Below are 16,455 nucleotides of genomic sequence, written 5' to 3'. Positions count from 1 at the left end.
AGCGGAGGAGCGGACACCTCTGCACACAGGTCGGTCATCATTCTTTGTCACACGTGGCCCCTCTCACCCCTGGTCACAGGGCTTCCTTGTTAGTGCTGAGCTCCTGAGAGAAGCATCTTCTCCAGGGCCTTTGACCCCGCTGCTCCTCCTGGGAGCTGCCCACAGCCCCGAAGCCTTCCTGCTCCCCACCTGTCTTTCTGGGTGTTTCTGTGCAAGTGTCACTTTGTCCCTGGTCTTCTGGGAATAACCATCAAATACAGCACCCTGTCAGCTCTCTCCTTTCTATTTTTTTAACCACATTTTCTACAATTCGATCTTGAGGCATCCTGTAACCAACATGCATTACAGCGGTGGTCCCCAAGGTAGAGCTACTGGGAGGTGGTACAGTGGGTGGAGATGGGCTTAGGGAGAGGTCTTTAGAGTACTGGGGGGGGGAGCACATCCCTGAAGGAGACTTGGGACCTGCAGCCCACTTTCCACTTTCTTTTGCTTCCAGGTCATGATGGGTCCAGTGTTTTCTCTGCCATGACTTTTGAAGGTGACCCAGGTCCTTATGTATTCACCAATGCTGTGCAGTCAAACTGTCATGGGATTTCAGAAACTGCAGCCATGCTTTCTTCCCCCTTTATCAGCTGACCTTTCTGGGGACATGACACTGCTCCGGAGAGCTGACTCACACAGCACGCAGCATCATCTGACAAACACAGAATGAAACAAGCTGTTTGTGTTTGTTGTCTATCATTTTACTACAGAGATTTTTTCTTCATTGTTTATTAATTTTATAAACAATTATTGGGACATGGATCATTTTCAATTCACATTCGCAAAATGCATAATTTTTTTCAACAAATTTTTAGAATATTGACACTTTGCTCCTGAGAGGACTTCTCAATGAGACATTATAGAGTAGCTGGCATCTGCTAAAGGTGAAATATCCATACAAAACACAGGAATTATTTTCCTGACTCTAGGAGATCTGGATGGAAGTGTAGCTCGGTAGTAGAGCCCCTAACTTGCATGTGAGAGGCCCTGAGTTCCACCCACCTTAGTGCAAAAATGCTAACATTCATGGGAGGTGAGTCATGCATCCTTTGGTAATGCTCTTTGTCTGTCTCCATTCTTATTTTTGGAAGTTATACCCAAAGCATGGAACCAGGAAATGTTACGTGGCCTTCAGAATTTCTCCTTCTGGGACTCTCAGAGGACTCAGAGCTGCAGCCCCTCATCTATGGGCTCTTCCTCTCCATGTACCTGTTCACGGTGCTTGGGAACCTGCTCATCCTCCTGGCCATCGTCTCCGACCCCCACCTGCACACGCCCATGTACTTCTTCCTCTCCAACCTGTCCTCTGTGGACATCGGCTTCACCTCCACCACTGTGCCCAAGATGCTGGTGAGCATCCAGACCCACAGCCAGCTCATTACCTACGCAGGCTGCATCACCCAGATGTACTTTTTGCTGCTTTTTTCAGGCCTGGACACCTTTCTGCTGACGGTGATGGCCTATGACCGCTACGTGGCCATCTGCTACCCCCTGCACTACACGGTTATCATCCACCGCTGGCTCTGTGGGTTTTCGGTTCTGGCGTGCTGGATTGTAAGTGTCCTAATTTCCCTGTTACACACCCTCATGGCTTTGGGTCTGTCCTTCTGCAGCCACTTGGAAATCCCACACCTCTTCTGTGAACTAGATCAGGTCGTCCACCGTGCCTGCTCTGACACCTTTCTCAATGACCTGGCCATATATGTTACGGCAGTGCTGCTGGCTATCGGTCCCCTCGCTGGCATCCTGTTCTCTTACTTTAAGATAATTTCCTCCATACGTGCAGTTCCGTCAGCTCGGGGGAAGTACAAAGCGTTTTCCACCTGCACCTCTCACCTGTCGGTGGTCTCCCTGTTTTACTGCACGCTCCTGGGCGTGTACCTGAGTTCTGCTGTCACCCAAGACTGGTGCTCTACTGCAGTAGCCTCCCTGATGTACACCGTGGTCACCCCCATGCTGAACCCCTTCATCTACAGTCTGAGGAACGAAGACATCAAGAGAGCGCTGAGAGGACTTCTCGGGAGGGCAACGGGCAGAGGACCAGCTGACCCACCTCGGTAGAAATGCTCCTCATTTTGGGGCTAAAATTTTGGAGTCAGAATTTTGATCCTTTGATCAGATTGTACAACAAGATATTTTTTCCTTTACTGCCCATAATTTGCATTTCTTTGACATAGTTCTCTAGCTAATTTAATTAAATCACTTTATTAAGTATCGTCTTCTTTCTAGTGCAATCCAATTTGTTGGTCATTTATTACTCCCCCAAACTTGCTCCTATTCTTGGATCGGAAGCGTTTGGAAATTCTCATGTCTGCCCTGGAACAAAGCAGACTGCTTATGAAAAATTGTTATACAATAGCATATCCTTTTAAGTTGTTTTTCTTTTGTGTTCTACAGCAACTTTGAAGGGTTTTCCTGTTGGTAGAGGACAATTATATTTGGCAATTAAAGTCAGCTACAAATTTGAATAAATTGGTTGATTCCATAAGACTTTAGCGTCAGGAATGACCTCTCATAGACCAATAAATGTTTGAAGTAGATAACTGTATTGCTTTGGAAAAAGATTTTGTTTCTGTATTCTGTTCCTTCCCAGTGTATTTTGAAGAACTATCCATGTGAAGAGAATTTATTTATCTGACTTCACAGTTGGTTGATACATATTATTGTTACACTGAGTTACCTTCTTTGTTCTGTTGGTCAGAATGTCTAGATCCGAATACAGATACTGTCCCTCCCTCTAACTGAGAGCCCTCATCAATATTATCCTGTATATATCCTTTTTTCCTTGTTTCTGGTGCTGGTGATCAAACCCAGTGCTTCATGCATGCTAGCAGAGCCCTGTCACTGAGCTGAGCCCAGCCCTGTGCATCTTCTTTTCCCCAGGAATAGTCCAGTCTTTATGTTCTGACTGACACAGGAGTGTGACTTCAGCCCAGTCATGTGACTCAGAGTCACCGACTCCCTGTTCACACAGGCGTGTCCTTCTGCCATGTCTGGTGTGGAATCACACTGCAGTCACTATGTAGTACAGTTAAGTGAAATAAGCTGAATAGCAGGGTCATTATGAACATTGTCACAAAGTATCCAAATAAACATCAAGATTATCGGCGTATGGTTTTAATTATCCTCAGTTCCTTTTTCTTTTGATTATTATATCACTTGACTATTGCTGCACAGGAAGCTGGGCTAAAATCCACTAGTTCAGCGTGACATCAATGTCATCAAAAATGCAAGCGCACTGTTAGGAGCTCGTCTGAGTACTGCAGAGCACCGCTGAAGTCTGAATGCAGCTGTGAGTTTCTACTTGATGTTTTCAGGCTCCTACATGACATGGCAGGCAAATCTAGCATTTCCAGTGGGCAAATGTTTTCTGGCCAGTTTTCGACATTTCTGCATTGAGATTTGCTTTCAGGGCAAGCCTTCCCGGGATTCTGGTGCAGAGATAAGTTTGGGGAGCCCTGTCCCAAGGCTTCGTTGAACCCCATGCAATCTTTCCTTCTGCACAATCTCTGATGCCTGCTTTTGCAGTTTCTGTTCAAGGTCCACAAGAAGGAGAAGGCTCTAGACAGAAATCTGTGTGTATATACATAAGAGAGGTAAGATGAGTGCACTACAGATGGTATTAGTTCTTGGAAAAGGATAGTTGATGTTCCCAGGATTAGCCTGATTTTACCTGTCTGCATCTGATAATCTAAGAACCCATTTGGAGGTCACAATATGCAATATTACGACTGTTATTAAACTCCCATCATCTGGTTTCGAAAATGTATACTGTTACTGTTTGGGGTTTGTTGTTACTTTTGCTTATTTGTCTTTTTCCCTTTTTGTCTTTCTTTTCCGTCTATTGTTTCTATTAAATATGTAAGTAAGGAAACTTTAAACAAAAAAAAAGAATGACAAGTTTCTAACTCAAGAAAAATCTTTCAAGGCTTTGGCTCAAGCCAGATCTCCAGAGAGACACCATGTTACTTAACCAGTTTTCCATCTCAGTTTATTTAGGGTGCTATTGCACGGGTTGTCAAACAAATCTGGGGCGTGTGTGTGAGTGTGGGTGTGATTGTCCCTGGGAAAGTCTATGGTTAGTCAGAATGTCACCTTAACACACACAATCAATTCCAAAACCCAATTAGCTGAATGTTCCAGGCAAAATTGTGCAGACAGGATGGATTGCGGTCTTTATGAACCTAGCATTGTTTGACCATCACAAAGAAAGGAAAGTGCCAAGTGTCCTAAAAGAAAGCAACTGGGCATATGAAGTAATCTCAGTGGAGGAGAAAAGGAGGTAATTCCCACAGTCCAATGGCATCCAGAGGGAGCTGGCGAGATGAGGGGCGGAGGGGGAGGTGCTCGGTTACTGCAGAAGTCTCATTTCTACAGTTCTCATGTGTGCCATTTCCCTCTTTGCCTCCCCAAAACAGAAAAAGCAGTAACAATGGAATACCAGAAGGCACTGTTTTCTTAGTTGTCCAAATTCCGTTTATTTTATGGCCCAGTATTCTAACATAGATGAGAAAAACTACCTCCATCATAAGGACCTATATTGTGCCACACTGTCTAGAAGCACACAAGGGTACAACATCATTTTTAGTGGATGAAATCATTCACTTTTCCTTATTTTCTTTAACTGTAATAAAATATGTGAAGATTAATTTAAGCATAAGATAGGACAGTCTCTGTGTCTTAAAATATATAAAGGAAAAAAGTTCAAAGGGATAAAGAATGATGTAATCTTTACATGTCAAGAAAATGTTGTTCGTGAATGTTTACTGTATCATTGATAATTCTCATTAAACTTTAATTTGGGGATCACTGCAGGTTAACATGCATATGTAAGAAATAAGCCAGAGAGATCCATGAATCCTTTACTGTGTTTTCCCAAGAGTAACATCTCATAAAACTGTGGTACAATGTCACACCCAAGGTACGGACGCTGATTACAGTCACCACACAGGACAGCTCCACAGAGATGCTCAGCGCTGGCCTTTGGAGAGCCTCCCCTGCCTTCTTCCCTTTCCTAAAAGAACCACAAGTCCACTCCCCGTTCCCACACTGTTATCACAGCAGAAATGTCATCTAGCATTCAGAGCCCTCTGCTCCAGAAAAATGAAGGAGTCATTGTGTCTAGAGGCTTGTTTTCCTCATGGCTCTGGTCAGCGCTTTGGACATGGAGCTGAAATAAAAGCCAGGTCCTGAGTGTGAGAACCATGAGAAGGTCAGTTCCAAGGCTGAATTCTGGTGCTCGACTGTGTCCTCGGGTGACCACAGTTGGCAGTAAAGCACTGTAGGTATCAAAATTGTTAGGGGACTCTAGAACTAACTCACCATAAAGACATGATTAAGACTGAAAATGACAGATATGTCAACAAGCTGGGCTCAGCACTCTCTAACATATGCACGAATCATACACTATGTTGTCTCTCATAAATATGCATTGATATTATGTAGTGATCTAAACTAAAAAGTGTAAAGCCACAAGCAAGTAGGCATAAAATGCAGTAGCATGATGAAGTCCACATTATCAAAAAGAGCAGTTGAGGCACTGATACACACAGGCATGACTCACCAAGAAGTAAAGTACTGACCTTAGCTTTAGATAAATTGCACTAGTTTCCAAGGTAAGTTTTTCCATATGTGAAGCAAATTCCAACACGAGTTCTTCAGTAAAATGAAAGAAACATTATGCAATAAGAGATGTAATACAGGAAGAAGTTATCTTTAAGACATTCTGGCTGATGTGTCAGATAAGTGAGAATTTCCAAATATTTCTGGTGCAATGTTTGGAATAACGTTGGTAATTTGGAAAACAAAAGGAAAAAACCATGAGCTATCAGAGCAGAAAACCTAAAAACACGAGTTGATGAAGTCATATGGGGATGTTGGAATCGTAGCAATGGAAAGTCCAGGGAGTAAATACCATGAGCGATTCCTGTGCTCATGATCTGATCCGTGAATCAGGTTTAGACTTGGAAGCTTTCAAAGTCCTGCAGCCAAGAGTGTTGCTCAGGCTCTGGGCAGAATCTTCTTTTACAGGTTTTATCCAGAAAGTCTTCTCAGAGCTCTCTTGACGTCTTTCTTCCTCAAGCTGTAGATGAAGGGACTCAGCATGGGGCTGACCATGGTGTACATCACCGAGGCTGTTTGCACTTGAGTGTGAGCTCCTGTGTGCAGAGCTAAGGTACACACCTAGACCCCTGCAATAAAATAAGGAGACCACTGCAAGGTGAGATGCACAGGTGGAAAAGGCTTTATGCTCCCTTGAGCTGAAGAGACGGCACACATGGAGGTGATGATCTTAGGGTAAGAGTACAGGATGCCAGGCGGGGAGCCAGTCCCCAACAGCACAGGTACCAAGTGCACCACAAGGTCACTGAGAACATTCTCAGCACAGGCAAGCTGGGCCACCTGATTGAGTTCACAGGAGAAGTGTGGGATTTCCAGCTCCATGCAGAAGAACAGACGCAGCAAGAGGCTTTGCAATGAGGTGTGCAAGAAGCTCGCCATCCAGAACACCAGCACCAGAGCAATGGGTGCATGACGACCATCTAACATAGTGGGTACCAGATTGCCATGAAGCACTCATAGGCCATGATGGCACGGAGGAAGTTGTCCAGGTCTGCAAAGAGCAAGAAAAAGGACATCTGGGTGATGCAACCTGCATAGGTAATGACCTGGCTGTAGGTCTGGATGTTCACATCCTGACCACAGTGGTGGAGGTGAAGCCGACGTCCACAGAGGACAGGTTGGAGAGGAAGAAGGTCATGGGCGTGTGCAGGTGGGGTTCGGAGATCATGAGGATGAGCAAGTTCTGAGCACCATCGTCAGGTACATGCAGAGGAAGAGCCCGTAGATGAGGGCTGCAGCTCTGGGTCCTCCTAGAGTCTCAGAAGGAGAAATTCTGAAATTCTAGTGCTATTTTCTGCTTCTTCATGGTGGATGCAACTACAATAAAACAGAAAAAGTGACATCAGTACTCTCTGCACCAGTGCACACTGTTATAAGTTGAAATGATCCAATTTATATTTTCTGTTCTATAAATTAATTCCCAAATTTTCTCTGACCATCTGTTCCCTCTATAGCACGCATAGTGCCATTCCCAGTTCACAATGTCTGTCCCATTTTAAATCTTGTCCCCTGGAAGTCATGTGATGTCCGTTGATGCTGGGAACCTATTTCTTACACTTGAGAAATGGATCCCCACTGTGGACTGTATTCAGGGTCCTGACTCTAGACTGCCGCCAAGCAAAAGTTTTCACATTCCAATGATGGCTGAAATACATGCAAGTGAGGAATGCACGTGCCTATTTATTGTTTTGCTAAAGACGTTACATACATTTGGAAATATTCATCAGCAAGTACACATTAGCCAAATCTGAAGCATGTCTTAATAAAGCAGTGTCTAAAAAGAATAATCGTTTGCTTTGCCAGATGTGAAGTAACCACAGAGAAAAACAGATATATTAGAGCCTCCTCTTGCATGCCTGGGGTCCCTCGTGTGGATCCCGGGACACCATGGGTGCTGGATAGGGTCTGCCTTTAGTCCTTACACCAACCCCCAGGTGGCATTTGGCATGGGTGTCTAGGCCAGAACAACAGAGGAGGTGACATTTAAACAGAGAGCCTGAGAAGAGGAGGCAGGAGCCGGGAGGTTCTCTGCAGAAATGTTACTTGCACAGGGAGAAGCCGGGGCAGCAGCCCTGTGGTGGGCACTTGGGGAAGGTGTTCAAGGCCTTCAGGGATCCTGCGTGTGGAGGTCAGGGAGAGAGGGAGGGGAGGGAGAGGGCATCAGCTGGGTGATGGTCTGGTACTGAAACTGCAGGACATGGGGACCTTCGCCCACGTCTGTTAGTCATGTTGCCTGTGCACTCAAGTGGAAACTCTCCCAAGCCACCACAGATGGCTGCATTTTCCCTCTGTTCTATCACTCAGCGGTCTACAGGGTGAGGACTCTGCACACACCACCATCCCCACCCTGGGCCTGTGGCCCGCTCTCCGCACTGCGTACCAGTGAAGCGGGAGATGGGATTATCTTCCTTTGATGGGGAGACAGGGCCCAGAATTTCCATTTTGCCAGCCTCCAGTAAACAAAAACCACGGGCTAATTTTGCTTCACTTTTAAGCCTCTGCTGTCAATTGACAGAGAAACACACCCCAAAAATTAGTCCCATAAACACAGTGTGGACCAGGAGAGGAATGAAATGAATTCAAGCAGAGGCTGAGGGGAAGAATATTCTTCCTGGGTGTTTGCAAAATTCCAAGCAAGGTTCTGGGTGTCATGCCAAACAAGCAGGTAAAAAAAAGGGGGATTTCTAGGTATTTGTGATCCACAGATGTCAGTAACTTCGGGAAAAGTGCAAAATGACAAGACGGAGAACACCTGATCCAATAGAACACAACAAACACAATCAAGTCAGCATATTTAGCAAATCGATTGCATGGAGAAACTAACAATCAAAGAAATGTAAACCTCAGGCTCAAAATGCAAGAACCAAGTCCCATGTTCCCAATCCAGTTAAAGAAGTCAAGGTTCAGACGCTGAGGTGTTGAGCTGTGCAATTATGGGTGTTTCTTCTGCTTCAGGACAATAGTCATTTTTACAGTTCTCCCTCAAGGAGCCGCTTCACAGGTCTCTGCTCCACGCACTTGTTCCTGAGGCTGTGCACGCAGGAGCTCAGCTCTGCGATGAGTGTGAATTTTGGCAGAAGTGAGACTCACACACCAGCTTGTGCAGTAACATAGGAGTCAGCTGGGACGTGGGAAACGCCTGACCTCCCCTGAGCGGAGGAACTGAGGGTCTTGAAGTGAATGATTCCAGCAAGAGGAAAAGGAGCAGGCAGCACCATTAAATAAATCACCACCTCGTTATGGAGGATGTGAAGACAGGCAGATGGCTTACCAGGCTAACTCAGCAAAATGGGGGATTTCCAAATAAGCACTGAAGGGCCACCCAGGAAGGCCCACTTCAGGCTTCTGCTCACCAGAAAAATGAGAAATAAATGGATTGGAAGCAATTTAATGTCAATTTGTGATAGTATCAATAGGCATCAAATGCTGTGTAGTCATTACCAATAAAAATGTATTTGCAAGAACCAAATTTTAGGCTTTCGAGTCAGTTTAGCCCTGATCGTGCAAGGGTGTTTTGTGCTGGCAGAAGCTATGCAAAATTTCCTGCTACAGAGAATTTCCTGTTTAATAAATATCCATGTGATTCTGCTCTAGATGCCTTGATACTGAACAAAGAAACCTAATCCGCTGTTAACACTGGCAATATCCATTCTACTTTAAACTCTTACCTAAATTTCTACATTCTTTTCCATCTGTTTTCATTCATGATCTTTTAATTTCTATTCTCTTTCAATTTTTCTCTCGCTATAAAGGGTAGAATTAAACATGGTTCTGTGGATATATGTGGGAGGTGTGCATATTTTGGCGAAAAAAGGATTACAAACACACACAAGAGTTTGTATTACCTCGACTCACTGCATACATTTTCTTAAGGTCAGCAAAACAGTCTCACGTATTTCATTTATTCCTGGCAACATCTAAATTATATGCATTTTCCCCGACACCACCTTCCGAAAAGAAGTTAGCTGAGGCTCAGGGGTGTAAGCAAAAGAAAGTGAAAGCACCATTTTTAAAACAAAGTAGTTAACGCTGAGTGGAAAATTACTAGCAGTTAACGTTGCCTAGGAAGTCTTGGGGATGTGGCAAAGCTCAGGCAGCTAGAAGGTCCCTACGCAAATAGGACCTTAGACAGAGACAAACCAGGGTGGGAAATGTGTCCTCTTTTATCTCAGTCTCCCCCTTTTAAAAAATTTATTTATTTTATTATTTTTTTAATTTAGGGAAAAATTAAAAAATTAGCAGGATATATTATAGTAACTTCTTTGATTTCCTGTTAACTAGATTTGAAGCCGTGTATTGCTCCCACCATCTTGTTTTGACTGATTTTGCTCTATTCTGTTTTGTTTGATAGTATCTAGTTTGAGGGTATAGGCAACTACTTTGAAGGCAATAAGATTCACTATGATGCCCATTCTGGTTTGACTATTATCTTCTTTTGAAGTTCTGTAATGTTTCCAATGTTTAGGTTTTATTGGTTTTGTTCTGTACTGTTTTGTTCAATTTTGTTATACCTGATGATATAGGCAATTCTTTTTAAAGTTGCAAGAGGCAATATGGTAACCACTGTTGATCACCTTGTATTCTGTTTTTACATCATGTACTATGTCCACCCTTCGTTTTGACTGACTACTTTGTTTTGTCACATTTGGTTTTATTCTCTCCTCCCATAAGAGTAATGAGAACTGTGGGAGTAATAAAACCCAAAATGTGTAAATGTTATTATAAAAAAGAGAGGAAAAGAAAGTGCTCTAAAGGACACAACTGCAGGTGTGTTTAGGTGTGTACAATAGATGACCATATTATTAAGTTTTTGTTGGATTGTTGAACAAAACTGTTTCCAGTCTCGCTGTTTGCATGTCCACTTTGTATGCTAATTTTTAACTTGAGCAACTATTTCTAAGATGACAATATGTAATCTATTAACTAGTGATTTCTTACTTTTTTTAAAAAATTCTGTATTACATGTACCCTTTTACTGTTTTGTTTTCTACCCTTAAATAAAATTTTTAAAAAAAGACAGAAATGTAGGCAGCAGCAGGAAGGGGAAAAGGAAAGCAGAGAACATTCCATCTGCATGAAACCTAGCTAAGGTTAATGGGAAACAGGCAGCAAGATGGCACACAGCTTCTCAGTCAGCTTCTGAGGAGCACCAGCTGCTGAGAAAGTCTAAGAGAAGAAAACTCAGCGTTATTCTGAGGAAATCTAATCACACGCTAGGGAAGTAGCTTGCAAAGAGACAAAGAAACCTCAGCCGCATCTGGGAAGGCTGTGGGCTCACAGTACCTGGCCTTAAGGCCTTGGGGGGTGACCCAGTGAGCTGCCGGCTGTGGCCACCCAGGGTGCCCCAGCCCTGTGAGACTGATTCTAGAGCCACTGTGCCTGCAGCTTGTGCTGTGTGTCCATTCCTTGCTGCATCCGTGAACACCTTTCCCAGAGGGACATGATGCTTTTGAAGGGAATGATTAAAGCAATTAAATGAACACATAAAAATTACATTCGTTGGGCTGGGAATTTAGCTCAGCGACATAAGTGCCTGCCTTGCAAGCAGACAGTTGTGAGTTCGATCCCTGGTACTGATAAAAATAAAATAAAATAATAAAAAATAATCTAAAAAATTACATTTAGCATGGCCGACTGTCTGAGGTTGTAATGCATCATGGAAGTTTCTAATCGGAGAAAGCATATCTACCTCCTCACATGCAAGTTATTCCTTCGTGGTGAAAGCAAGTCTTTCTGCTAGATTCTTAAAAAATGGACAGCATGGTATCATTGCCAATCCTTGTGTCACAAGCAATAGCAGACTATTAGAAAAGGGGACCAAGCCCATTAAGTTTCCAGCAATTGTATTAAAAATCCATTAAACTTTATTGGACACTTTCTCAGATGAGGCAAAAAATCACACCATGCTGTGTGCTCACTTCCGTGTGGCTCTTCAGTTCAGCACATCGAGCTCTTTAAATGTGTATAATTGTCCTATGTCACTATTCTCTAATAAGCTAGTTAAAATTTTAAACATTGAGTGGTGAGGGACACAGGGCCAGTTGCATTTAATAAAGATACAGCTATCTTCTCTCACCGGGTTAGAAAACAAATATGACTGTAGGAATAAAATATATAATTAACAGTAATCAATTCTTCTTTTGGTAGAGCCCATAAAGTTAATCTTAGTGTAGAAACAAAGCAAACTGAGTGAGCCAGCAGAAGCCACATGGGCCAGGAAGAAACCCAACAAGTTAACCCAAAAAGGAACTCTCATGCACTGTTGGTGGGCGTGCAGACTGGTGCAACCACTGTGGAGGTCAGTCTGGATATTCCTCAAAAACCTGGGTTTGGAAGTGAAGTCCCATTTGACCCACCTATCCCACTTCTGGGCATATTTCCAGAACTGAAAACATCATACCACAGTGATATATGTGCACCTATGTTTATAGCAGCACAATTTGTAATAGCCAGATCTTGGAAACAACCTAAGTGTCCATCTACTGAGGGATGGATAAAAAAGTTGTGGTATTTTTATACAATGGAGTACTACTAGGCTATAAAGAATGATCACATTCAGATATTTACAAATAGATGGATGCAACTTGAGACCATACTCATAAGTGAAATAAATCAAACTCACATGTATAAATACCAAATAGTTTCCCTAGTGTAAGAAATGGTACGAGTACTCAATATTTTATGGTAATCATGGTTTCCCATTATATTGTTTGAAGTCTTACAATGTTTTCATTCATTGGTTGGAATGGTTTTATTTGAACTTGTTTTGTGTGATGATATGAACAGCTACTTTGAAGAAAAGACATTATGGCAGCCTTGCTGATTTAATATAATCTTGCTTTGAAGTCCTACCATGCTTTTGTTCTTCTGTTTCAATTGGTTCTATCATATTGTATCTTATTGGATTTTAATAGTGTGATAATATAAACAAAATTTTCCTGGAAAATGAGATATTACAGTAGTCATTTTTCATTTCCTGTTATTTGATTCTGAATGCCCTGTAATACTTTCATTCTCTTGAACAGTTTATATACTATTTTGTTATGTTTGATATTATTGTGTGTGAAGGTACACTCAACTATTTCAAAGAAAGAGACATTATGGTAGCTTCTGTTGATATCGGGTTGTCTTGTTGAAGAAGTGCTGTGTTGCTTGCATTGTTTTGTTCTGATTTGCTTTTTTCTGTTTTCTTTTGTTTTATTCTTTTTAAAATAAAATTAAAGAAAAGAAGTTAACCTACCAGTCACATCAACAAGGTAACACGAGGGCTGGGATGCAAGAGGCTTGGCCCCCTCCTACTAGGCAAGCAACTGGCTGAACACAGGAACACAGGTTGAGCTGATAGCAACCGAGGCACAAAAACAGTTCAGTGCTTGTCTTGTTGGATTGACTTTTAGGCCTACAGCCAATAGTCTGAGCATCTAGAGAATAACAGTATGCAATACAGCAGCCACGGAGGATTTCCTTCTGTCTTGCTTTTGAAATCCAATACTGTTTTAACTGTTGGTTCCATTCTGTTTTATTAGATTTCCCATTTGTTTTTTCTTTTCTGGAGTATGTTTTTCATAGTTATTTGTTTAAGGAGATTTAAAAACCATTGTACTTTGGTCAGAAAAATAATAAGTATATCTTATAAAGTTAAAAAAAACCCTTGATGCTTCAGTGGCTATTTCATGACTGCGTTCATCATTACCCTGCTACTCAGCTATTTGACATAATTGCAAGGTGACCTCAGTGAGATTCCACACCAGACGTGTGGGAAGGACAAGCATGCGTGCACCAGAAGTTGCTGATTGAGTGACGCAATTGGGCCGGAAGTCACACTCCCCTCTGGGTCAGCAACAGAACAAAGACTGAAGTGATTCCTGGGGGTAAAAGAGATGTTCAGGGCTGGGGATCCAGCTCAGCCGTACAGTATTTGGTAGTGCACAGAAAGCTCTTGGTTTGATCACTACCTTCTGGTAAGGGAAAAAATGATAAATATGCAAGATGACACTGATGAGACTTGATTTGGAGGGTGGGGTAATACTTGAATGTAGAGCTAGACATTCTGAACAACCTTGTCAACAAGATAAGTCAATGAAAGAAGACAGTATATCAACCAAGATACCAATTCTCAAACCAAGTCAATAAATTCTCTTCACATGGACAACTCTTTACAATACACTGGGTTGGAATGGAATACAGAAAGAAAATAACTTTCCAAAGCAATAAACTTACCGATTTCAAAACTAAATTGGTTATATTAAAGATCATTCCTGACTCTAAGGTCATATGGAATCAATCTATTTATTCAAATTTGTAGCTGACTTTAATTGCCAAATATAATTGTCGATACCAACACTATAACCAAAGTAAAACCCTTGACTATTTTATTAGCACATAAATGAAAAATAAGTCAATGTGATATGTTACCCTACAACACTTATTAATATGAAATCTGTTCCATGGTAGAAATGAGAATTTCCAAACATTTCCTATGCAATAATGGGAACAAGTTTGGGGGAGTAATAAATGACAAAAAAACCTGAAATCACTAGAAAGAAGGGAAAATGGAATAAAGTGACTTAAGTAAATTAGAGAACTATATCAAAGAAATGGAAATTACAGGAAGTAAAGGAAAACACATCTTGTTGTACAATCTGATCAAAGGATCAAAATTCTAACTCCAAAATTTGAGCCCCGAAATGAGAAGCATTTCTACCGAGGCGGGTCAGCTGGTCCTCTGCCCGTTGCCCTCCTGAGAAGTCCTCTCAGTGCTCTCTTGATGTCTTCATTCCTCAGACTATAGATGAAGGGGTTCAGCATGGGGATGACCACAGTGTACATCAGGGAGGCTACTGCAGTAGAGCACCAGTCTTGGGTGACAGCAGAACTCAGGTACACACCCAGGAGCGTGCAGTAAAACAGGGAGACCACCGAGAGGTGAGAGGTGCAGGTGGAAAAAGCTTTGTACTTTCCCTGAGGTGATGGAACTGCACATATGGAGGAAATTATCTTAGAGTAAGAGAACAGGATGCCAGCGAGGGGACTGATAGCCAGCAGCACTGCCGTAACATATATGGCCATGTCATAGAAAAAGTTGTCAGAACAGGCATGGTGGATGACCTGATCCAGTTCACAGAAGAAGTGTGGGATATCCAAGTGACTGCAGAAGGACAGATGCAAAGCCATGAGGATGTGTAACAGGGAATTTAGGACACCCAGGATCCAGCACACCAGAACCAGTATACCACAGACCCAGCGGTGGATGATAACCATGTAGTGCAGGGGGTAGCAGATGGCCACGTAGCAGTCATAGGCCATCACCATCAGTGGAAAGATGTCCAGCCCTGAAAAAAGCAGCAAAAAGTACATCTGGGTGATGCAACCTGCATAGGTAATGAGCTGGCTGTGGGTCTGGATGTTCACCAGCATCTTGGGCACAGTGGTGGAGGTCAAGCCGATGTCCACAGAGGACAGGTTTGAGAGAAAAAGTACATGGGCGTGTGCAGGTGGGGGTCAGAGATGATGGCCAGGAGGATGAGCAGGTTCCTGAGGACCGTGGTCAGGTACATGGAGAGGAAGAGCCCGTAGATGAGGGGCTGGAGCTCTGAATCATCTGAGAGTCCCAGAAGGAGAAATTCTGAAGGCCGTGTAACATTTCCTGGTTCCATGCTTTGGATATAACTTTCAAAATAACAATGGAGAGACAAAAAGAGCATTACCAAAGGATGCATGACTCACCTCCCATGAATCCTAGCATTTTTCCACTAAGGTGGGTAGAACTCAGTGCCTGTCTCATGCAAGTTAGGGGCTCTGCTACTGAGCTGCACTTCCATACAGATCTTCTAGTCAAGAAAATAATTTCTGTGTTTTTGCAAGGATTTTTTCCCTTTAGCAGATTCCAGCTACTGTATAATGTCTCATTAAGAAGTCCTATCTCTTGAGCAAAGTGTCAACATTCTAAGAATTTATTGAAAAAACCTATGCGTTTGAGGAATATAAGTTGACAATCTCCCATGTCCCAGGCGTTGTGTAGACAATCAACGAACAATGAAGGAGCCATGGCTCCAGCAAGCGGTGGGTGACCCAGAGAGAGAACAACCAGCACCTCCAGAGATGCATGCCATGTTGGAACTTAGGGAAACAAATGAACCTGCTCACCTCCCTGGTAGGCAGCCGTGAGCCTACTGGTGCATGGGCTGAGAATCAAACATCCCCGCCACATTAGCAAACGAGAGCCAGAGGTCTGAGCACCTCTTGGGAGGTTGACCCATGCAATACACCAACATGGGAGATTTCCTTCTACCATCTCTTTGAAGGCAAATATTGTTATCACTGTTTTGCTTTGTTTTGATTAATTGTATTGCTCTATTCAATACTCTGTTTTGATAGGTTTTATAATGTTCTGTATTCGGTATGATTTTGCTGTATCTGATTGAAAGAACAACTATTGTGAAGATAATGAGATATACTATGGTACCTATTCCTGTTATTCCCATATCCTGTTCTGAAGTTCTGTACCAATTTAAATGCGTTGTCTCTATTGGCTTTGTTCTGTTGTATTTTACACTCTTCAAAATAGGAAAAAGATAAAAAAAAATTTAAAAAATGAAGAAAGCAAAATGTTTACAGTAAAATGACGGATGGGGGCTTTAAACAACTGTACAAACCATTTATTATGTCTGATGATGCTAAGTGCTGTTTTACTGAGCTTTCCCCAGGAACAGTCAGCTCGTAAAAGGAGAAGATGATGCTGGCTTGGGTTTTGAATGACCCTCTGTCCCTGCAACACTGGGAGTGACATAA

General features: G+C 42.6%; 1 protein-coding gene and 2 pseudogenes across 1 annotated transcript; 1 reads left to right on the top strand and 2 right to left on the bottom strand.

Annotated features, from left to right (window-relative positions):
• Positions 1 to 1,146: 1,146 nt before the first annotated feature.
• Positions 1,147 to 2,103, top strand: LOC100730346 (olfactory receptor 7A17-like). The gene has a single exon (XM_003467976.2). It carries the CDS (start codon positions 1,147 to 1,149, stop codon positions 2,101 to 2,103), a length of 957 nt encoding a protein of 318 aa, XP_003468024.2.
• A 3,972-nt stretch (positions 2,104 to 6,075) lies between these two features.
• On the bottom strand, positions 6,076 to 8,105 carry LOC100730624 (olfactory receptor 7A10-like; annotated as a pseudogene).
• Positions 8,106 to 14,364: 6,259 nt separating this feature from the next.
• LOC100730906 (olfactory receptor 7A17-like) lies at positions 14,365 to 15,320 on the bottom strand (annotated as a pseudogene).
• Between the last annotated feature and the right edge of the window lie 1,135 nt (positions 15,321 to 16,455).

This window comes from Cavia porcellus, unplaced genomic scaffold (assembly GCF_034190915.1).
Source record: "Cavia porcellus strain 051 isolate PalLab524CR breed Dunkin Hartley unplaced genomic scaffold, mCavPor4.1 scaffold_17, whole genome shotgun sequence".
Classification (NCBI taxonomy): domain Eukaryota; kingdom Metazoa; phylum Chordata; class Mammalia; order Rodentia; family Caviidae; genus Cavia; species Cavia porcellus.
This window is presented reverse-complemented; position numbering and strand designations above follow the sequence as displayed.